This window comes from Telmatherina bonti, assembly GCF_933228915.1.
Source record: "Telmatherina bonti genome assembly, chromosome: 4".
In the NCBI taxonomy this organism is placed as follows: domain Eukaryota; kingdom Metazoa; phylum Chordata; class Actinopteri; order Atheriniformes; family Telmatherinidae; genus Telmatherina; species Telmatherina bonti.
In genome coordinates, this window is record NC_136622.1 from 4,959,810 (window position 1) to 4,984,784 (window position 24,975).

Below are 24,975 nucleotides of genomic sequence, written 5' to 3' on the forward strand. Positions count from 1 at the left end.
GTTCTAATGTAGAAAAACAACAAACATGAAGTTAGTCTCTGTTCTAATGTAGAAAAACAACAAACACGAAGTTAGTCTGTTCTAATGTAGAAAAACAACAAACATGAAGTTAGTCTCTGTTCTAATGTAGAAAAACAACAAACATGAAGTTAGTCTCTGTTCTAATGTAGAAAAACAACAAACATGAAGTTAGTCTCTGTTCTAATGTAGAAAAACAACAAATATGAAGTTAGTCTGTTCTAATGTAGAAAAACAACAAACATGAAGTTAGTCTCTGTTCTAATGTAGAAAAACAACAAACATGAAGTTAGTCTCTGTTCTAATGTAGAAAAACAACAAATATGAAGTTAGTCTCTGTTCTAATGTAGAAAAACAACAAACATGAAGTTAGTCTCTGTTCTAATGTAGAAAAACAACAAACATGAAGTTAGTCTCTGTTCTAATGTAGAAAAACAACAAACATGAAGTTAGTCTCTGTTCTAATGTAGAAAAACAACAAATATGAAGTTAGTCTCTGTTCTAATGTAGAAAAACAACAAACATGAAGTTAGTCTCTGTTCTAATGTAGAAAAACAACAAATATGAAGTTAGTCTCTGTTCTAATGTAGAAAAACAACAAACATGAAGTTAGTCTCTGTTCTAATGTAGAAAAACAACAAACATGAAGTTAGTCTCTGTTCTAATGTAGAAAAACAACAAACATGAAGTTAGTCTCTGTTCTAATGTAGAAAAACAACAAATATGAAGTTAGTCTCTGTTCTAATGTAGAAAAACAACAAATATGAAGTTAGTCTGTTCTAATGTAGAAAAACAACAAACATGAAGTTAGTCTCTGTTCTAATGTAGAAAAACAACAAACATGAAGTTAGTCTCTGTTCTAATGTAGAAAAACAACAAACATGAAGTTAGTCTCTGTTCTAATGTAGAAAAACAACAAACATGAAGTTAGTCTCTGTTCTAATGTAGAAAAACAACAAATATGAAGTTAGTCTCTGTTCTAATGTAGAAAAACAACAAACATGAAGTTAGTCTCTGTTCTAATGTAGAAAAACAACAAACATGAAGTTAGTCTCTGTTCTAATGTAGAAAAACAACAAACATGAAGTTAGTCTCTGTTCTAATGTAGAAAAACAACAAACATGAAGTTAGTCTCTGTTCTAATGTAGAAAAACAACAAACATGAAGTTAGTCTCTGTTCTAATGTAGAAAAACAACAAACATGAAGTTAGTCTCTGTTCTAATGTAGAAAAACAACAAACATGAAGTTAGTCTCTGTTCTAATGTAGAAAAACAACAAACATGAAGTTAGTCTCTGTTCTAATGTAGAAAAACAACAAACATGAAGTTAGTCTCTGTTCTAATGTAGAAAAACAACAAACATGAAGTTAGTCTCTGTTCTAATGTAGAAAAACAACAAATATGAAGTTAGTCTCTGTTCTAATGTAGAAAAACAACAAACATGAAGTTAGTCTCTGTTCTAATGTAGAAAAACAACAAACATGAAGTTAGTCTCTGTTCTAATGTAGAAAAACAACAAACATGAAGTTAGTCTCTGTTCTAATGTAGAAAAACAACAAATATGAAGTTAGTCTCTGTTCTAATGTAGAAAAACAACAAACATGAAGTTAGTCTCTGTTCTAATGTAGAAAAACAACAAATATGAAGTTAGTCTCTGTTCTAATGTAGAAAAACAACAAACATGAAGTTAGTCTCTGTTCTAATGTAGAAAAACAACAAACATGAAGTTAGTCTCTGTTCTAATGTAGAAAAACAACAAATATGAAGTTAGTCTCTGTTCTAATGTAGAAAAACAACAAATATGAAGTTAGTCTGTTCTAATGTAGAAAAACAACAAACATGAAGTTAGTCTCTGTTCTAATGTAGAAAAACAACAAACATGAAGTTAGTCTCTGTTCTAATGTAGAAAAACAACAAACATGAAGTTAGTCTCTGTTCTAATGTAGAAAAACAACAAACATGAAGTTAGTCTCTGTTCTAATGTAGAAAAACAACAAATATGAAGTTAGTCTCTGTTCTAATGTAGAAAAACAACAAACATGAAGTTAGTCTCTGTTCTAATGTAGAAAAACAACAAACATGAAGTTAGTCTCTGTTCTAATGTAGAAAAACAACAAACATGAAGTTAGTCTCTGTTCTAATGTAGAAAAACAACAAACATGAAGTTAGTCTCTGTTCTAATGTAGAAAAACAACAAACATGAAGTTAGTCTCTGTTCTAATGTAGAAAAACAACAAACATGAAGTTAGTCTCTGTTCTAATGTAGAAAAACAACAAACATGAAGTTAGTCTCTGTTCTAATGTAGAAAAACAACAAACATGAAGTTAGTCTCTGTTCTAATGTAGAAAAACAACAAACATGAAGTTAGTCTCTGTTCTAATGTAGAAAAACAACAAACATGAAGTTAGTCTCTGTTCTAATGTAGAAAAACAACAAATATGAAGTTAGTCTCTGTTCTAATGTAGAAAAACAACAAACATGAAGTTAGTCTCTGTTCTAATGTAGAAAAACAACAAACATGAAGTTAGTCTCTGTTCTAATGTAGAAAAACAACAAATATGAAGTTAGTCTCTGTTCTAATGTAGAAAAACAACAAACATGAAGTTAGTCTGTTCTAATGTAGAAAAACAACAAATATGAAGTTAGTCTCTGTTCTAATGTAGAAAAACAACAAACATGAAGTTAGTCTGTTCTAATGTAGAAAAACAACAAATATGAAGTTAGTCTCTGTTCTAATGTAGAAAAACAACAAACATGAAGTTAGTCTCTGTTCTAATGTAGAAAAACAACAAACATGAAGTTAGTCTCTGTTCTAATGTAGAAAAACAACAAACATGAAGTTAGTCTGTTCTAATGTAGAAAAACAACAAACATGAAGTTAGTCTGTTCTAATGTAGAAAAACAACAAATATGAAGTTAGTCTGTTCTAATGTAGAAAAACAACAAACATGAAGTTAGTCTCTGTTCTAATGTAGAAAAACAACAAACATGAAGTTAGTCTCTGTTCTAATGTAGAAAAACAACAAACATGAAGTTAGTCTCTGTTCTAATGTAGAAAAACAACAAATATGAAGTTAGTCTGTTCTAATGTAGAAAAACAACAAACATGAAGTTAGTCTCTGTTCTAATGTAGAAAAACAACAAACATGAAGTTAGTCTCTGTTCTAATGTAGAAAAACAACAAACATGAAGTTAGTCTGTTCTAATGTAGAAAAACAACAAATATGAAGTTAGTCTCTGTTCTAATGTAGAAAAACAACAAACATGAAGTTAGTCTCTGTTCTAATGTAGAAAAACAACAAACATGAAGTTAGTCTCTGTTCTAATGTAGAAAAACAACAAACATGAAGTTAGTCTCTGTTCTAATGTAGAAAAACAACAAATATGAAGTTAGTCTGTTCTAATGTAGAATAACAACAAACATGAAGTTAGTCTCTGTTCTAATGTAGAAAAACAACAAACATGAAGTTAGTCTCTGTTCTAATGTAGAAAAACAACAAACATGAAGTTAGTCTGTTCTAATGTAGAAAAACAACAAACATGAAGTTAGTCTCTGTTCTAATGTAGAAAAACAACAAACATGAAGTTAGTCTCTGTTCTAATGTAGAAAAACAACAAATATGAAGTTAGTCTCTGTTCTAATGTAGAAAAACAACAAACATGAAGTTAGTCTCTGTTCTAATGTAGAAAAACAACAAATATGAAGTTAGTCTCTGTTCTAATGTAGAAAAACAACAAATATGAAGTTAGTCTCTGTTCTAATGTAGAAAAACAACAAATATGAAGTTAGTCTGTTCTAATGTAGAAAAACAACAAACATGAAGTTAGTCTCTGTTCTAATGTAGAAAAACAACAAACATGAAGTTAGTCTCTGTTCTAATGTAGAAAAACAACAAATATGAAGTTAGTCTCTGTTCTAATGTAGAAAAACAACAAACATGAAGTTAGTCTCTGTTCTAATGTAGAAAAACAACAAACATGAAGTTAGTCTCTGTTCTAATGTAGAAAAACAACAAACATGAAGTTAGTCTCTGTTCTAATGTAGAAAAACAACAAATATGAAGTTAGTCTCTGTTCTAATGTAGAAAAACAACAAACATGAAGTTAGTCTCTGTTCTAATGTAGAAAAACAACAAATATGAAGTTAGTCTCTGTTCTAATGTAGAAAAACAACAAACATGAAGTTAGTCTCTGTTCTAATGTAGAAAAACAACAAACATGAAGTTAGTCTCTGTTCTAATGTAGAAAAACAACAAACATGAAGTTAGTCTCTGTTCTAATGTAGAAAAACAACAAATATGAAGTTAGTCTCTGTTCTAATGTAGAAAAACAACAAATATGAAGTTAGTCTGTTCTAATGTAGAAAAACAACAAACATGAAGTTAGTCTCTGTTCTAATGTAGAAAAACAACAAACATGAAGTTAGTCTCTGTTCTAATGTAGAAAAACAACAAACATGAAGTTAGTCTCTGTTCTAATGTAGAAAAACAACAAATATGAAGTTAGTCTCTGTTCTAATGTAGAAAAACAACAAACATGAAGTTAGTCTCTGTTCTAATGTAGAAAAACAACAAACATGAAGTTAGTCTCTGTTCTAATGTAGAAAAACAACAAATATGAAGTTAGTCTCTGTTCTAATGTAGAAAAACAACAAATATGAAGTTAGTCTCTGTTCTAATGTAGAAAAACAACAAACATGAAGTTAGTCTCTGTTCTAATGTAGAAAAACAACAAACATGAAGTTAGTCTCTGTTCTAATGTAGAAAAACAACAAATATGAAGTTAGTCTCTGTTCTAATGTAGAAAAACAACAAACATGAAGTTAGTCTCTGTTCTAATGTAGAAAAACAACAAACATGAAGTTAGTCTCTGTTCTAATGTAGAAAAACAACAAACACGAAGTTAGTCTGTTCTAATGTAGAAAAACAACAAACATGAAGTTAGTCTCTGTTCTAATGTAGAAAAACAACAAATATGAAGTTAGTCTCTGTTCTAATGTAGAAAAACAACAAACATGAAGTTAGTCTCTGTTCTAATGTAGAAAAACAACAAACACGAAGTTAGTCTGTTCTAATGTAGAAAAACAACAAACATGAAGTTAGTCTCTGTTCTAATGTAGAAAAACAACAAACATGAAGTTAGTCTCTGTTCTAATGTAGAAAAACAACAAACATGAAGTTAGTCTCTGTTCTAATGTAGAAAAACAACAAACATGAAGTTAGTCTCTGTTCTAATGTAGAAAAACAACAAACATGAAGTTAGTCTCTGTTCTAATGTAGAAAAACAACAAACATGAAGTTAGTCTCTGTTCTAATGTAGAAAAACAACAAACATGAAGTTAGTCTCTGTTCTAATGTAGAGGAGATTTAAGACATTTCTAACAGATTCTCCACTCTGAGGGCTTCTGGCGTCGCTTCATTTGATCGCTTTGACTTTGCTCTCTGAGCTCGACTCCATCCTTGACTTACTTCCTGAGTAAAACAGAGGCCAGTTTGGCGAGACTGGAATATTCTGTAGATCCAGCAGCAGAAGCCAGTTTGGAGAGATGGGATTACACTGGGACGGTGGTGGAACATTCACACGTACGGAAATACGGCCAGAAGAAATGATGACATGTGGTGAAAGAGGTGAAGCTGGGCGGATCTTCTGGAAGGAAGGAGAGAAGAAGTCATGCTGTAGATGGAGCGGAAGGAGGAGGAGATGAAGCCAGGAAAGTTTTCTCCTGGAACCTCCTAATTCATCAGATCTCAGACTGGTTTTAAGATCTGGGACTGGTCTTCAGATCTGGGACTGGTTTTAAGATCTGGGACTGGTCTTCAGATCTGGGACTGGTTTTAAGATCTGGTACTGGTCTTCAGATCTGGGACTGGTTTTAAGATCTGGTACTGGTCTTCAGATCTGGGACTGGTCTTCAGATCTGGGACTGGTTTTAAGATCTGGTACTGGTCTTCAGATCTGGGACTGGTCTTCAGATCTGGGACTGGTTTTAAGATCTGGGACTGGTCTTCAGATCTGGGACTGGTTTTAAGATCTGGTACTGGTCTTCAGATCTGGGACTGGTCTTCAGATCTGGGACTGGTTTTAAGATCTGGTACTGGTCTTCAGATCTGGGACTGGTTTTAAGATCTGGTACTGGTCTTCAGATCTGGGACTGGTTTTAAGATCTGGGACTGGTTTTAAGATCTGGGACTGGTCTTCAGATCTGGGACTGGTTTTAAGATCTGGTACTGGTCTTCAGATCTGGGACTGGTCTTCAGATCTGGCACTGGTTTTAAGATCTGGTACTGGTCTTCAGATCTGGGACTGGTTTTAAGATCTGGTACTGGTCTTCAGATCTGGGACTGGTCTTCAGATCTGGGACTGGTTTTAAGATCTGGTACTGGTCTTCAGATCTGGGACTGGTCTTCAGATCTGGGACTGGTTTTAAGATCTGGTACTGGTCTTCAGATCTGGGACTGGTCTTCAGATCTGGGACTGGTTTTAAGATCTGGTACTGGTCTTCAGATCTGGGACTGGTCTTCAGATCTGGGACTGGTTTTAAGATCTGGGACTGGTCTTCAGATCTGGGACTGGTTTTAAGATCTGGTACTGGTCTTCAGATCTGGGACTGGTCTTCAGATCTGGGACTGGTTTTAAGATCTGGGACTGGTCTTCAGATCTGGGACTGGTTTTAAGATCTGGTACTGGTCTTCAGATCTGGGACTGGTTTTAAACAGAAGTCTGCTCAACACAAGCGAAGCAGGACATGAGCACGTTGGACATGTGGTTCATGTGAGACACGTGTCCCAGAACCTGGTTTTTATAGTTAACAGAATGATGACAGGATTTTAGCTGTTTTCCTTCCTTAAGAACGGCTTCTTGACGGCCACGTTTCCATGGAAACAGAGTCTGATGAGGCAACAGTAGATGAGATTAGGTCCTGGTTCAGGTCTTTGCTGGACTTCAGATCCTGACTCTTTGTCCTCCATGTGACCGCTCACCTCTTATTTTAAAAGGATGAAGAAAATCCTCCAGACATCAACCAGTTAAAGGATGACCAGAATGTCCAGCTGCTTAGAAGCTAAATGTCATAAAATGAGGAGTTTGGAGTTCTTCTCTGTAAATCTGCTGCAACGTTCAAGCTCTTGGTTCAGGTTTTCCCCCTCTGGGGTTCAGCTGGATCACTCTGATGTCACAGCTCTGTGTGTGACGGCGCCCACGAACACTGACGTGTTCCTGTGGGGAATGTTTCTGCTCCACATCCGCGGCTCGCTGGCCGACATGGTTTAACTGGGACTGGATCACCTCAGCAGCAGCAAGGACAGAACCGGGTTTGGAGCTTCTATCTCCATGTTTCATCCATGTAGAGGATTCAGTCCTGGTAGCGGGTCACCATGTGGTTCTAACGGCATTCAGTACGGCTCAGTATTGACTCTAGTCCTGGATCAGTTTGTTCCAGAACTTTGTTCTGTCTCTGTATCAGTCCTGGCCCTGGTTCTGGTTCTTTATCAGTCCTGGGTCTGGTTTTGGACTAGTTCTGGTTCAGATCCTGTACCAGTCTTTGTTCTGTCTCTGTATCAGTTCTGATCCTGTGTCAGTCCTGGCTCTGGTTCTGTATCAGCCCAGGCCAGAGTCCAGGCTATAGTCCAGGCCAGAGTTTAGACTGGTTCAAGCCTTGCCTGGGGGGAGGTTCAGACAGTGGTCTTTCTGAGTAGAGTTTACATTTTTCAAAGACATTCATGTACATGGATGGATGATGGATGGATGGATGGATGGATGGATGGATGTATGATAGATGGATGGATGGATGGATGGATGGATGGAGGATGGATGGATGTATGAAGGATGGATGTATGTATGGAGGATGGATGGAAGGTTGGATGGATGGATGGATGCATGGATGATGGATGGATGGTTGGTTGGATGGATAAATGATGTATGTATGTATGGATGGTTGGATGTATGGATGGATGGATGGATGGATAAATGATGGATGGATGTATGGATGGATGGTTGGATGGATAAATGATGGATGTATGTATGGATGGTTGGATGTATGGATGGATGGATGGATGGATAAATGATGGATGGATGTATGTATGGATGGTTGGATGGTTGGATGGATGGATGGATAAATGATGGTTGGATGTATGTATGGATGGTTGGATGTATGTATGGAAGGTTGGATGTATGTATGGATGGTTGGATGTATGTATGGATGGTTGGATGTATGTATGTATGGATGGATGGATAAATGATGGATGGATGTATGTATGGATGGTTGGATGTATGTATGGATGGTTGGATGTATGGATGGATGGATGGATGGATAAATGATGGATGGATGGATGGATAAATGATGGATGGATGTATGTATGGATGGTTGGATGTATGGATGGTTGGATGTATGTATGGATGGTTGGATGTATGGATGGATGGATGGATGGATAAATGATGGATGGATGTATGTATGGATGGTTGGATGTATGTATGGATGGATGGATAAATGATGGATGTATGTATGGATGGATGGCTGGATGTATGTATGGATGGTTGGATGTATGGATGGATGGATGGATAAATGATGGATGGATGGATGGATAAATGATGGATGTATGTATGGATGGTTGGATGTATGTATGTATGGATGGATGGATGGATAAATGATGGATGGATAAATGATGTATGTATGTATGTATGGATGGTTGGATGTATGTATGGATGGATGGATGGATGGATAAATGATGGATGGATGTATGTATGGATGGTTGGATGTATGTATGGATGGATGGATAAATGATGGATGTATGTATGGATGGTTGGATGTATGTATGGATGGATGGATAAATGATGGATGTATGTATGGATGGTTGGATGTATGTATGGATGGTTGGATGTATGGATGGATGGATGGATGGATGGATAAATGATGGATGGATGTATGGATGGTTGGATGTATGTATGGATGGATGGATGGATGGATGGATAAATGATGGATGGATGGATGTATGGATGGTTGGATGTATGTATGGATGGATGGATAAATGATGGATGTATGTATGGATGGTTGGATGTATGTATGGATGGATGGATAAATGATGGATGTATGTATGGATGGTTGGATGTATGTATGGATGGTTGGATGTATGGATGGATGGATGGATGGATGGATAAATGATGGATGGATGGATGGATAAATGATGGATGGATGGATGGATGGTTGGATGTATGTATGGATGGAGGGATGGATAAATGATGGATGGATGGATGGATAAATGATGTATGTATGTATGTATGGATGGTTGGATGTATGTATGGATGGAGGGATGGATAAATGATGGATGGATGGATGGATAAATGATGTATGTATGTATGTATGGATGGTTGGATGTATGTATGGATGGTTGGATGATGGACAGATGATTGATCCCAGCTGTAAACCTGGTTCTGATGTATGAAACAGATATTGTTGCTGAATCAGCAGCCAAACCACTTCCTGTTTTTATCAGTTAATAAAAACCAGGAAGGAATAAAAACCATCAGCCGTTCCTCCACGTGGTGGGAGGACTGAACTGGTTTCAGCTCGATGCTCGTCAGACCACATTCAGTCACGATCCCACATCATCTGCTTTTCATCTCATGGCGGCTGTCCTGCGTCGTGTCACATGACCAGTCAGCGGTAAACCATCTGAAGCCAAACAGCTGAAGCCCACGCCAGCGTGCTGGGTTGTGCATGCTCCGCATGATAACATCCATCACACCGTGGCTGAAACCGCTCTTCATCACGTTAGAATGGACAGAAACATCACAAACGGCTCAAACCTGTTGTTTTAGTGAGTCTGTAAAGTTTAATAAGGCTGAAAAGGGAGGAGTGCAGCAGCCACCAGATGGCAGTGTTTACCACATCTTCTGCACCATCCTCACACCTTCTAGTCAAACTAAACCAGCTTGGCTCCATGGTGGAGTTTCTGTCTGAAAGAGGAAACCATGGAGTCCTTCCACTGCTTTGGTTGGACGTCTCGTTTCCATTTGCCTCATTGGTTTAATCATTCTTCTCAGCTGCAGCGTTTCTGGCCTCAAAGGAAACATGAAAAGCTTCCCAACAACTAACTGCAGACTACTGAAGGCGCTTTGTGATCACATATTCTGCATAATTATAAATTCTTTAAGTATAGCGAGTTGACCAGAGGGAATTTTGTATCATGTGGACAGCTTGTGGTCTCTGTTGTGACTTTATGAATTAAGCATTTAGCATATCAGAGCGCAGCATGAGTAGCTGGCAATGTAGACGCGCTGTATTGTAGCTCACATAAAACATTTACCATCATCCATTTAATGACACATGAAGTCAACATGAAACACCCGAGCCTCAGGCTAAACACTCCCAGCTCTCTATTAATGAAGTAGAAACCATTAAACACCAGTTGACTGATAGCAGGATTAAACTCAGACAGCTGATTCTGCAGGTTTTAGCTGTCCGTTCACCTGTTGCACTGAAATCTTTCATAATGAAGCTCTGATTAAAGTTCGCACTGAGCCGTATCAGCACGGTGGTGGAGGGATGATGGTCTGGGACACGGGAGCTGGACACCTAGCAGCCGCTGAGTCAAGCATAAGGACATCCATCCTACAGCTGCTAGAGGACAACATCCCAAACACAGCTACAGGACAAGCACGGAGGTGTTGGGATGATTACCAGTCCAGGTCCAGACCTCCACTGGATAGAAACGCTGTGGTGTGACCGTCAGAGAGCTCCAAACGAGCTGAAGTAACGCTGGAAACAAAACATCTCCACAAACACCCAAGATAACGTCCAGAAGGTCACGTTGCTGCTGCTAAACGAGGTTTTACACACTACTGAACCAGTTCCATAGTATCACACAGGTGATATTATGGGATGGGAAGGGAGAGGGAAAAAAAAAAGCCTGTAGCACTTCATGTAAGGACCTGCGTCCAACTGGACAGTCCACCATTACTATCCTACCATGTCCTCTACTGTTTGTTTTCCTGCTTGTGTTGTTCTCAATCTCATATGTAAGTCGCGTTGGATAAAAGCATCTGCTACATGACTGTAGAATAGAATAGAACAGAACAGAATAGTTTTCCACAGTGTTCCTACATTTTGACCTGCTGACGTTCTTTATGTCACCAAGTTATGTTCACCAAGGAGATGGAGAGGTCATGGTTTTACCAGCTTACATCTGTCTGTCTGTTTGCAACTTTACGGAACAACTCCTGGAGGGATCTTTATGATCGGGAACAACCTTCTGGATACTACCATCCAGAACAGGAACAAGGTTCTGGATACTACCATCCAGAACAGGAACAAGGTTCTGGATACTACCATCCAGAGCAGGAACAAGGTTCTGGATACTACCATCCAGAGCAGGAACAACATTCTGGATACGACCATCCAGAACAGGAACAAGGTTCTGGATACTACCATCCAGAACAGGAACAAGGTTCTGGATACTACCATCCAGAGCAGGAACAACATTCTGGATACTACCATCCAGAACAGGAACAACATTCTGGATACTACCATCCAGAACAGGAACAACATCCTGGATACTACCATCCAGAACAGGAACAACATCCTGGATACTACCATCCAGAACAGGAACAACATCCTGGATACTACCATCCAGACCAGGAACAACATTCTGGATACTACCATCCAGAACAGGAACAACGTTCTGGATACTACCATCCAGAACAGGAACAAGGTTCTGGATACTACCATCCAGAACAGGAACAACATTCTGGATACTACCATCCAGAACAGGAACAACATCCTGGATACTACCATCCAGAACAGGAACAACATCCTGGATACTACCATCCAGAACAGGAACAACATCCTGGATACTACCATCCAGAACAGGAACAAGGTTCTGGATACTACCATCCAGAACAGGAACAACATCCTGGATACTACCATCCAGAACAGGAACAACATCCTGGATACTACCATCCAGAACAGGAACAACATCCTGGATACTACCATCCAGACCAGGAACAACATTCTGGATACTACCATCCAGAACAGGAACAACATTCTGGATACTACCATCCAGAACAGGAACAAGGTTCTGGATACTACCATCCAGAACAGGAACAACATTCTGGATACTACCATCCAGACCAGGAACAACTTTCTGGATACTACCATCCAGAACAGGAACAAGGTTCTGGATACTACCATCCAGAACAGGAACAAGGTTCTGGATACTACCATCCAGAACAGGAACAAGGTTCTGGATACTACCATCCAGAGCAGGAACAACATTCTGGATACTACCATCCAAAACAGGAACAACATTCTGGATACTACCATCCAGAACAGGAACAACGTTCTGGATACTACCATCCAGAACAGGAACAAGGTTCTGGATACTACCATCCAGAACAGGAACAACATCCTGGATACTACCATCCAGAACAGGAACAACATTCTGGATACTACCATCCGGACCAGGAACAACGTTCTGGATAATACCATCCAGAACAGGAACAACGTTCTGGATACCACCATCCAGAACAGGAACAACATTCTGGATACTACCATCCAGACCAGGAACAACATTCTGGATAATACCATCCAGAACAGGAACAACGTTCTGGATACCACCATCCAGAACAGGAACAACATTCTGGATACTACCATCCAGAACAGGAACAACATTCTGGATACTACCATCCAGAACAGGAACAACATTCTGGATACTACCATCCAGAACAGGAACAACATTCTGGATACTACCATCCAGAACAGGAACAACATTCTGGATACTACCATCCAGAACAGGAACAACATTCTGGAAACTACCATCCAGAACAGGAACAACTTTTCATCCCTACAAGAGAACAAACATGCAACAAACATGCAACAAACACAACGTAGCCGAGACGCTGTGGATTCATTCTCAGTGGATCTGGAATCTGATAGTGGATCCCTATAAGATGGATGTTGGACCAGAACACTGACTGGAAACCACTAGATGAGCTCCATGCTGGAGGTCTGACCTTACTGGGGTTTCTAGTCTGATGTTGGTGTGACCTGACTTAAAGTGCTGGTGAGGAGCAGAAGAGTTGATTGGATTGCCTGACGTGTCAAACAGTCAGTATCTTATCTGACTTTCCAACATGTGGACAGATTGTCTTCTGTTCTCCCCATCTGCTCCTGAAACTCCTGTAAATACGTCGTCGTTAAGAGGTCGGGTTGAACTGTGCTGTTTTGTCAATAAGTAAGTCTTCATATCGACCTGTTTTACCTCACCGCCTTAACTGGGACAGCTGAAAGAAGCAGACAGACTCTGAATAGTGTGGGGATTGATGCAGAGACTATCAGAGGAAGACTATTGATCAGACATATTGACTGTAGTTATACTATCTTCCCTTCATGGCATCTGTGTCTGTCTCCCCTCGTCTCTGCAGGACATCGACTGGGTGCAAACGGAGAAGCATGTGTTCGAGCAGGCGTCCACAAACCCTTTCCTAGTCGGCCTTCACTCCTGTTTCCAGACAGAAAGCCGGTAAGCGCTCGAAGACGCCGTTTACGCTTGTTTACGCTTGTTTACGCTCGCTTACGCTTGTTTACGTTCGTTTCCGGTTCAGAAACATGAACATGTACATTCTGAGGGTCTGCGCTGAGGGGTAGAAGTTCTGCACATTAAATCCCAAGAAAGTCTAACAAAGGCTGAAAAGGAGTAATGGTAGCTGCTGCGTCTGTTTTCCTGATACAGGAATGAAGTTTTTCTCACAGCTGTCTGTTCTTGTCCATCGGACGGAGCTCTCTCCTCGTTCGGGTTTTCCTTCTCCATCCGGCCGCTCAGTGTTCTGTAGATCCAGCCGTGTTCATGTCGGTGTTGCTGTATGAAGCCGTCTGACTGCACGGATGTCACATCCTGCTGAAACAGCTGCTGATTTACTGCTAGAAATGGATTTGAACCAATCAGATGCTGTGATTTTAGGTTCTTCTTCTTCTTGTGTCTGATTAAACATTAAATGCAGCAGGAATGTGACTTCCTGGCTGAAGTCAGACATGAAGCATTTCTGTCTGGTTTTTCTGATGTCATGTGAACACGTTAAGCACATGCAAACATGTTAAACCGTTAAACATGTAGGATGATTGTCAGGCAGAAATGCATCAACAGCCTGTCGTGTTTCCTTTTAAACCAGTTTGGTTTCACCGCACCTCTGGAACACGCGTGTGGTTTGTAATGGCGTGTTAAAACTCTGAACCAGTTTGTCGTGTTTTCCAGGTTGTTTCTGGTCATCGAGTATGTGAACGGTGGAGACCTGATGTTCCATATGCAACGACAGCGGAAGCTTCCTGAAGAACACGCGAGGTAAAACTTCCACATGTGCAACATCTGCCTCCTGTCCCAGTCTCATGTCCCAGTCACAGAGTCCTGTCCCTGACCCCTGTCCCAGTCCCAGTCTCATGTCCCAGTCCCAGTCTCATGTCCCAGTCCCAGTCCGGGTGTCCTGTCCCAGTCCCAGTGTCATGTCCCAGACCCAGACTCCCGTCCCAGTCCCCAACTCTTGTCCCAGTCTCCTGTCCCAGTCCCAGTCTCCTGTCCCAGTCTCATGTCCCAGTCCGGGACGCCCACCGCGTGTTGGTAGCGCGGTGGGCGTGTTGGTAACGCGGTGGGCGTGTCTGTGGTGCGGTGGGCGTGTTGGTAACGCGGTGGGCGTGTCTGTGGTGCGGTGGGCGTGTTGGTAGCGCGGTGGGCGTGTCTGTGGTGCGGTGGGCGTGTCTGTGGTGCGGTGGGCGTGTTGGTAACGCGGTGGGCGTGTCTGTGGTGCGGTGGGCGTGTTGGTAACGCGGTAGGCGTGTCTGTGGTGCGGTGGGCGTGTTGGTAACGCGGTAGGCGTGTCTGTGGTGCGGTGGGCGTGTTGGTAGCGCGATGGGCGTGTCTGTGGTGCGGTGGGCGTGTTGGTAGCGCGATGGGCGTGTCTGTGGTGCGGTGGGCGTGTTGGTAGCGCGGTGGGCGTGTCTGTGGTGCGGTGGGCGTGTCGGTGGCGCGGTGGGCGTGTCTGTGGTGCGGTGGGCGTGTTGGTAACTCGGTGGACGTGTCTGTGGTTGTTCTCTCTGGTTTAGAGTGAAAATGTTCTGGCGACCAGTTCTGGAGCTGCTTTTAGAGGCTTCTTTAAATGTTCCTGAACAGCAGGCATTTCTCTCCAAACATGCTGGAAGGGATCACAGCTCTTCATGCACGCAGCAACTCTGCCAAAACACAACCGAACACGTTTTTCCATCCCAGAGAAATATAATGAGCACCCATAATTCATTGTGCCTGTCTGCTCGCGGGGCTCTCCGACTGCGGCTCTGATAAATGCCGGATCAAAGGCTGGGTAATTCAGAGAGGCACCGTTGGGCCCCTATCGGCCTCTGCAATCTGGATCCTGCAGACAGTGGCTGTACATATGCAAAGCAGCATGTTAATCACTCATAATGATTGTGCATATTCATGAGCAGCGCTCTTAGAAGGAGTCCTGCTGCATTCCCCCGCGCGGTGGGGGAGGAGGGCTGGTGGGCGATGGATGGTGCTGCTGATAGGACGTGTCTTCCAGCAGTCTGAAGGCAGCCGTGGAACAACGGTGTACAATGCAGGCTGTCACAGTGAAGACGTGGGGGAGCGGTGTGGGATTTATGATTCCTCTGTCAAACATCGCCGCCATGCCGGCTCCCCCCTCACTGTTTGACAATCGGCGGTCTTCAGCAGGCAGACGGAGACAGCCTCGCCACTTTTAATGAAAGCTTATCTCCTGGAGACAGCAGATAGACTACCTACACGCAGAGAGACAACATGCCTCTGACTCACTGAAGAAGCACACGGAGTACGTCTAATTAGGACCAAACCTGTAAAGGCTTTAAAGGGTCTCTGTGTGCCCAGGTCTGAGTCACCGTGCCAGACTCGGGGATTTGTCTGCAGTGCTCTGCAAAGCTGCCGTCACTCCGAGTGCTGGGCTCATCGTCCATTAACATGAGTCACTCTGACATGTTGCATGGAGTGCAGATGAGTCAGAAACTACACTCCCATCCAAAGAATAAAGTCAAGACCTGGATTTAACTATCTAACAAGTCGGAGGCTCCCATTGGACCATTCCTGCATGAAGCTTCAGCTGCAACAAGTTATTTAAACTGATGCTTCTCGTTTCTTCGACAGCCTGAGAAGTGGAAACTCTGCTGTCCTAACGGCCCTAACTGACCCTGTCAGAGTTGCCAGTTCTGGCTGATTTCAGCTGCACCGAACTCCACCAAAGAGCTGCTCCGTCGGTAGCTCCGTAGATATAACGAAAAAGAAATGCCCACATTCTGGAAGCATTATTGTATTTTCACCAGATACTGCTGCATAAGAATGCCATTACTCCGTGCAATATTTAGGATACCCATTCCTTGCTAAAAAGCTGAATTTTACTGTTTGGCAACATAGCAGGATACGTAGCGTGGGAACGTTTTGTTTGGGGGGGGGGGATGGCTCTCCTCTTGTCTTAGTATAATGAGTGCAGCTCTTGTTGAATTAACAGAGAGGATCACTGTTTTAGTGACAGTTTTAAAACATGTCGTAAGCATCAAATACATCTGCGCTAGCTTGGCTAGTGTGGTATCGGTACAGTTTTATTAATACCAGGTACGAGTACACACGCTCGGTATTGAGCCAATACCGATGCTGGTATCGGTATTGGAGCATCCCTAGTGGGAAGCATCGATTTCCAGGAAGAAAACCGTCCTGAGGGACGTTTAGACGTTGGCTGAAACCAGATGGAAGAAAAACAGCAGTAGAACTCAGGACCGTGTTTAATGGTTACCAGTAAGAACATTTCTACATGAACAGTGTGAAGGAACATGGTACCAGTAAGAACATTTCTACGTGAACAGTGTGAAGGAACATGGTACCAGTAAGAACATTTCTACGTGAACAGTGTGAAGGAACATGGTACCAGTAAGAACATTTCTACATGAACAGTGTGAAGGAACATGGTACCAGTAAGAACATTTCTACATGAACAGTGTGAAGGAACATGGTTACCAGTAAGAACATTTCTACGTGAACAGTGTGAAGGAACATGGTACCAGTAAGAACATTTCTACGTGAACAGTGTGAAGGAACATGGTACCAGTAAGAACATTTCTACATGAACAGTGTGAAGGAACATGGTACCAGTAAGAACATTTCTACATGAACAGTGTGAAGGAACATGGTACCAGTAAGAACATTTCTACATGAACAGTGTGAAGGAACATGGTACCAGTAAGAACATTTCTACGTGAACAGTGTGAAGGAACATGGTACCAGTAAGAACATTTCTACGTGAACAGTGTGAAGGAACATGGTACCAGTAAGAACATTTCTACGTGAACAGTGTGAAGGAACATGGTACCAGTAAGAACATTTCTACGTGAACAGTGTGAAGGAACATGGTACCAGTAAGAACATTTCTACATGAACAGTGTGAAGGAACATGGTACCAGTAAGAACATTTCTACGTGAACAGTGTGAAGGAACATGGTACCAGTAAGAACATTTCTACATGAACAGTGTGAAGGAACATGGTACCAGTAAGAACATTTCTACATGAACAGTGTGAAGGAACATGGTACCAGTAAGAACATTTCTACGTGAACAGTGTGAAGGAACATGGTACCAGTAAGAACATTTCTACGTGAACAGTGTGAAGGAACATGGTACCAGTAAGAACATTTCTACGTGAACAGTGTGAAGGAACATGGTACCAGTAAGAACATTTCTACATGAACAGTGTGAAGGAACATGGTACCAGTAAGAACATTTCTACATGAACAGTGTGAAGGAACATGGTACCAGTAAGAACATTTCTACGTGAACAGTGTGAAGGAACATGGTACCAGTAAGAACATTTCTACGTGAACAGTGTGAAGGAACATGGTACCAGTAAGAACATTTCTACATGAACAGTGTGAAGGAACATGGTACCAGTAAGAACATTTCTACGTGAACAGTGTGAAGGAACATGGTACCAGTAAGAACATTTCTACATGAACAGTGTGAAGGAACATGGTACCAGTAAGAACATTTCTACGTGAACAGTGTGAAGGAACATGGCACCAGTAAGAACATTTCTACGTGAACAGTGTGAAGGAACATGGTACCAGTAAGAACATTTCTACGTGAACAGTGTGAAGGAACATGGTACCAGTAAGAACATTTCTACATGAACAGTGTGAAGGAACATGGTACCAGTAAGAACATTTCTACATGAACAGTGTGAAGGAACATGGTACCAGTAAGAACATTTCTACGTGAACAGTGTGAAGGAACATGGTACCAGTAAGAACATTTCTACATGAACAGTGTGAAGGAACATGGTACCAGTAAGAACATTTCTACATGAACAGTGTGAAGGAACATGGTACCAGTAAGAACATTTCTACGTGAACAGTGTGAAGGAACATGGTACCAGTAAGAACATTTCTACGTGAACAGTGTGAAGGAACATGGTACCAGTAAGAACATTTCTACGTGAACAGTGTGAAGGAACATGGTACCAGTAAGAACATTTCTACGTGAACAGTGTGAAGGAACATGGTACCAGTAAGAACATTTCTACGTGAACAGTGTGAAGGAACATGGTACCAGTAAGAACATTTCTACGTGAACAGTGTGAAGGAACATGGTACCAGTAAGAACATTTCTACGTGAACAGTGTGAAGGAACTCAGGGGACTGAAGAACTGCAGAGCCAGAACCAGCAGACTGGATGCCTGGACTCGAACCCAGACCACATGGAGCTGGAGTTGCCTCTATCACAGCCTCCAGACTTCATAAAAAAACCACAAAGACGTTCAGATTATTTGTGTTTTTGTTTAGAAGTGGATATTTTCACCCTGCTGTTGGTCAAACATGCTTTTTTTCCGCCTCCTCGCAGATTCTACGCTGCCGAGATCTGCATCGCTCTGAACTTCCTTCATGAAAAGGGCATCATCTATCGTGATCTGAAGCTGGACAACGTCCTCCTGGACCACGAGGGACACATCAAGCTCACAGACTATGGAATGTGCAAGGTGACGCCCATACTGGTTGTTTTACTGGGTTTTACTGGTCTGTGTTGGATAATGAGTGGAAACTAAACTGCTTGTTCCTTCCGTCGCCCAGGAGGGAATCAGACCAGGTGACACCACCAGTACCTTCTGTGGAACTCCTAACTACATTGCACCTGAGATCCTGAGAGGAGAGGACTACGGTGAGGACCGGGCGCTGTCATGTTGCTGTCTGTGTGGTAAACAGTGTGAGACTTCACCCGGTGAGCTGCTGGTTGGGCTCAGTAAACACCACTAATTGGATGCTCCTGGATCATTCAGAGGTTGTCGAGGCAGATTTTTTTCCTATGAAAAAAATCTGCCTGAGAAAGGAAAGAAAACGGTGGTTCTTTTCCAAACAAGCAGAAACCCGTTCAAAATGCCGGCAACCCATCCAATATGGCGGTGAGCCATCCAATATGGCGGTGAGCCATCCAATATGGCGGTGAGCCATCCAATATGGCGGTGACGCTGGTTCACTCTCCAGCGCTCAATGAGGCGTCTATGTATATATGATGTCTATGGTCTTGATCACAGTACTGTGGGAAATACCAACATTTTTCCTGTTGATACGTTGCCATTTGTTCATGGCACTTTTTCATCAGTACCAGTATTGATACTGTTGCCCCTGAAAGGAAAATGTATACACTGTATACAAAATGTATACACACATGGACACTGTTGTACGTGTGTGTTAATATCTTTACTGCAACGGACATATGGAATATAAGTAAAACTCAAAGTACAGTTGAAGGTAATGATTTTAAAAGAGTGAGAATTAAACTGATGAGTAAATTAAACATAAGATAAAATAAATCTTCTTAAAATAATTCAACTACAGAGATTATTTAAATGGAAAATAAAAACATAAAATATATAAAAGTAATATGATTAATACAATAAAACATAACGTGCAATAACATGCACAACAACAAAGGCTCATCATCGCTTACAGCATCGTCAGGACGTCCTGACATCTGATAGGCTGCCGTGATCATGTGACTCAGAAGGAAAAACAAACGGCGCATTTCGTTGTCAAAAAGTATCACATGAACATGAAACACAAGAACTTTCTTGTTACAAACATAAATACGTAAATTCTTCTCCACAAACTTTCTGAGGCAGAATGTTTTTATCAGGATGCAGAGAACCACGGGCGTTCATGTCCAAGCAGCGTGCACTGAGCCCATACGCTGGACAGATGACTACTGTTGAATCCAACACGTGAGAGTGGAAGTCTGGGTTTTTAAGGAGTCCTGAGCTGAGCTTAGTGACTGTATGATGAGATTTATTGCAGCTTCAGTTTAGGATCCATGTTTACTTGTGATGTCTGAATCATCTGTTCCTGTTCTGCAGGCTTCAGTGTGGACTGGTGGGCTCTGGGTGTCCTGATGTTTGAGATGATGGCTGGGAGGTCTCCGTTTGACATCATCACTGACAATCCTGACATGAACACAGAGGAGTACCTCTTCCAAGGTGAGACAGAGCAGTTTTACAGGAAGCGCCTCATTTCTGTACATCTCGTCTGAAAAGCAGGAAAACCTGCAAAGTTCCTCAGAAAGGTCCAAAAATAAGGCTTTGCGTTTTGTAAGGATGAAGGAAAAATCTGTTTGTAGTGATTTTTAACAAGCCTGAAGGTCAACATGTGGTCTGAGCAGCTTTTTCTTCAGCTAAACCTGAACCCTCTTCCTAAAGCTTTTTATTAATATTCAGGTTTCATTCACATCAAACTTTATTCACAAAAACCAAAGTGCTTTACATTATAAAAACAGTTTCTGTAGTATTCATTTAAAGACACACCACTAACCTCTAATAATCTCTTTCTCACACAGACACACACACACACACACACACACACACACACACACACACACTCCAATCCTTCGTTTCTGTCACTTAACTGAATGTCGATATAAAATGAACATGAGGTGTGACGCTGCTGTGAGGATCTTTAAGTTGTCTTCCTTCGCTTCACGTAGCATTGCTCCGTTAGCCACGTCTGGCTACACATCCACACTGAAAACACACCAAGACACGCATGTAGAGATAAACAGAAAGGCTGTGTGTGTGTAGAGCAGGGGTCTCCAGCTGCCGTTCTCATTAGCTACCATCCTGCAGGCTCTAGTGTTTCCCCGCTGCAACGACGTGCACCAGTGGGAGCATGTAGATGTTAAACAGAAGAGGTTTCAGGATGGAACCTTGTGGAACTCCACGTCATTACACTTTAAATATCAGTAACGACATTACTTTACTATACGGTAGTAATGTGCTTTCCTGCATTTCCTGAGCTGTGTTTGCTCTTCTGGATGTGTGTGTCCTTGCCTGGACATGTTGCCATGGAGATGTGTGTGTGGGAGGTAACCGCTGTATGTCTAGACTTCATAACATAAAACAAGACGGGTTAGAACTCAGTGGAGTTTTTACTCTACTGAAAGTCTTTACTTTGACTTTACAGATGAGTGGGAGGAAACTCCTGTCTGTTATATCAGCTGATCAGGCTGATCAATCAGCTGCTGTGCATTATCATTATATTTCCTACCAACTATAGCTCAGTAAAACCTGCTACCTGAGACCGGAGCTGGAAGGTAGATCTGAAGTGGGTGCGGTTCTTCCAGGAAGGGGTTAACAGATCTAAATTACTGGAGAACTCGTAGTTGACGAGACGCCAGGGACCTCAGCCTTACGAATGTTTTCATAGCTTCTAGCAGCAGGTATCATCACAGCTTCCTTCATCCTGTTTGAGGATTTTACTGTGGGACATCCTGCAGACAGCAGCGTCTACGCAGTGTATGCTCCGACACAGCCAATCAGAGAAGACTTCCTCACAGCCAATCACAGAAGACGTCATCACAGCCAATCACAGAAGACGTCATCACAGCCAATCAGAGAAGACTTCCTCACAGCCAATCACAGAAGACGTCATCACAGCCAATCACAGAAGACATCATCACAGCCAATCAGAGAAGACGTCATCACAGCCAATCAGAGAAGACGTCATCACAGCCAATCAGAGAAGACGTCATCACAGCCGGTCATGAGCTATGCAAGACTTCGCTGACTTTGCTGTCACCATGGCTAATCCTAACCCACCCTGCAACTGCAACTTTATTTATATAGCACTTTTAACACAACCACAGTCGACCAAAGTGCTGTACAGAATAAAACAGAGATAATGATCATAATACAAATACAGAGTGCAAAAACATATAAAATTTCTTAAACTGGTAGAATCATGATAAAAACAGTCAGATTAATAATGTCAACATCTCAGGTGGTGTTAAAAGCCAATGAAAACAGGTGGGTTTTAAGACGTGATTTAAAAACAGGTACCCTGTCTTATATTTCTCTGCTTAACTAAGCTAGCAGCTAGCAGGTGAAGCAGCTAGCAGGTGAAGTAGCAAGCATGTGAAGCAGCTAGCAGATGAAGCAGCTAGGTGATGAAGCAGTTAGCAGATGAAGCGGCGTGCAGGAGAAGTAGCTAGTCGATGAAACAGCTAGCAAATGAAGCAGCGTGCAGGTGAAGCAGCTAGCAGATGAAGCAGCGTGCAGGAGAAGTAGCTAGTCGATGAAGCAGCTAGCAAATGAAGCAGCGTGCAGGTGAAGCAGCTAGGTGATGAAGCAGCTGGCAGATGAAGCAGCGTGCAGGAGAAGCAGCTAGGTGATGAAGCAGCTGGCAGATGAAGCAGCGTGCAGGAGAAGTAGCTAGTCGATGAAGCAGCTAGCAGGAGAAGCAGCTAGCAGATGAGGCAGCTAGCAGATGTAGCAGATCTGTCTTCGTCAGTCCAGAACCTGAAGCGGCCCTGGTCCAGTTTCAGGTTCTGGATGAAACAAGTCATCTCTTTTCCAGAACCGGGTTGATCCAGTGCTTCTCTTGTCTTTTGCAGCTTCAGCAGGATATTGTTCTCGCTTGATGTGGAATCCATCTTTGTTTTTGCAACTTGCCAGTTTTTTTCCACATGGCGTGTGTAGATGAAAGCGTCCATATTTACCTCCCAAATATTCCATATTTCGTGTTGATTATTCTCATTGGTCCTGCCGTGTAAAGACAGTAACTACCCCAACACCCGCTGTGGCGTGGGGGAAAGATAGAGAATATTCTGGTTATTCCATCACGTGTTCTGTAAAACACGTCTGGTTTATGTACGTCTGGGATTGTTGTGCATGTTTAAACCTTTGCAGCATCGCAGCTCTCGCTTACACACAGTTTTCAGTCTGAACATTTGTTCAGCCATCATCGAGTGCTGGTTTGAAGAACTAAACACACTGACAGCAGTCAAAACACCAGTGTGAATTATTAAAGGAAATATGCAAACATTTCTATTCATGCTTTCAAGCAGTTGTCAGGTACCCAGAGAGAAACGCGACGATCTGAGCAAGCCTCAGCCCTCTCATGTGTTGTCATTAAACGAAGTGTTGTGACATCTCTGCAGCTTCTGGATGATGCCTCCTCTCTGCATTACAGGTGCTAAAAGATGGAAGTACTTTAGATAAACCTCACTGTCTGCTGCTTTGCAATGCATTGCTTTTAGAATGATCTGCAGGCCTGGAATTGTTGCAAAGTAAAAGTAAAAGTACAGGCACTCAGCAAAAAATGAACTGTAGGTGTGATTACACCCTCCACATATACGATCCTCAGTAGCTTCTCTCCTTCTATTTGCATTCTGTGTTTCCCTGAGCCATATGGTCGCCTTACATATCCCACCTCCGCCCTCCTTCCTTCACACAGTTATCCTCAACAGAAATTCCTCCAGACTAGCGTGTGACGCATTTCGTCTCAGCTGTGAATGTCAGGAGCACATAGCGACACCATGGCTAGCATCTGCCACCAGCACCATCCTCCTGGCGGTCTTACCGGTAGACCAGCAGGTTTCTGGATAAATGCCTGCCAACGGAAACCAGCCCTTTCGCTATATGAGCCACCCAGCCATATGCCACCATGCTAGACCCGTGCCAGGCCCCTCTTGGGCGCTGTTGCACCACATGTCCTCCCCAGCGCTGTAGACAGACACCCAGAGACGTTTGATTCTGCAGGAAAACCAGGAGAGAAACTGCACAGGGATGCTGTTTTAAGCCCCGCTAAGGATGTGATGTGGTGAAGAGATTACAGGGAATCTGCTGCTGTTTATGTTTGTATCGCTTTGCTTTGGTTCCAGCTTTCAGTAAGTCCTCCTTTAAACAACACGTTGTGACTAAATTTAGTCATTTTGTAAATCTGCTGCAGCTATGAGACAAAACGAGAAGAAAACCTGATTCATTCTCCACTTTTCCTGAATGTTTCTCTGGATCGCTGTAAAACTGTGGATCTCTGTAAAACTGAGCTCGTGTTGCTGCTGGATTCTCATCAGACTCTTCCAGTATTCAGTCGTAGAGAAGTTAAAATATGGAGGTGATGCATAGCTCAGAAAGCAGCTGAGATTGGCACGCAGACTGCAGGTCATGGCTTAGCAGATGACAGGAGGTCTACTGCACCAGCAACACGATGTCTTTATCTGTACAACTACTGTACAGATACATCTTTATAACCGAACTGGGAGGAACAGGAAATGCAGAATGGAGGGGGGTGGATAGATGGAGGGAGTGGGGGGGGGGGGGGTGGATGGATGGATGGATGGAGATGAAAACAAAAGGTGGAAAACTGGGAAAATAAAAGAAGGAGTGACACAAACAGCCATCCTGCCACTCAGCAAACAGATTGATTATTCCGTCTAATATGCAGAAATATTTTACTTCTACATGGACGACATCAAACCTTAAACTTGTTGAAATTATTGAATTATATTATTTAACAGGATTTAGAGGCAGATGTGTAAAGATATGCATATTTTGTTTATATTTCACTTATTTTAATTTTCAACTTATTAAACTTAGTTATTTAAATGTATAATTAATATTGAGCATTTTTGCAGTATTAT

The 24,975-nt window shown here is 41.8% G+C and overlaps 1 protein-coding gene across 1 annotated transcript in view; it reads left to right on the plus strand.

Moving 5' to 3' along the window:
- The window catches only part of prkcz (protein kinase C, zeta), a gene marked incomplete at both ends in the record, with an annotated part of 159,732 nt that overhangs the window by 99,980 nt on the left and 34,777 nt on the right, over positions 1-24,975 (plus strand). The window contains 5 exons of the mRNA XM_079239404.1: positions 13,436-13,533; positions 14,263-14,349; positions 18,913-19,048; positions 19,140-19,227; positions 20,420-20,539. Of these exons, the coding sequence (XP_079095530.1) occupies positions 13,436-13,533; positions 14,263-14,349; positions 18,913-19,048; positions 19,140-19,227; positions 20,420-20,539 (529 nt within the window). The remainder of the gene's footprint in view (positions 1-13,435; positions 13,534-14,262; positions 14,350-18,912; positions 19,049-19,139; positions 19,228-20,419; positions 20,540-24,975) is intronic.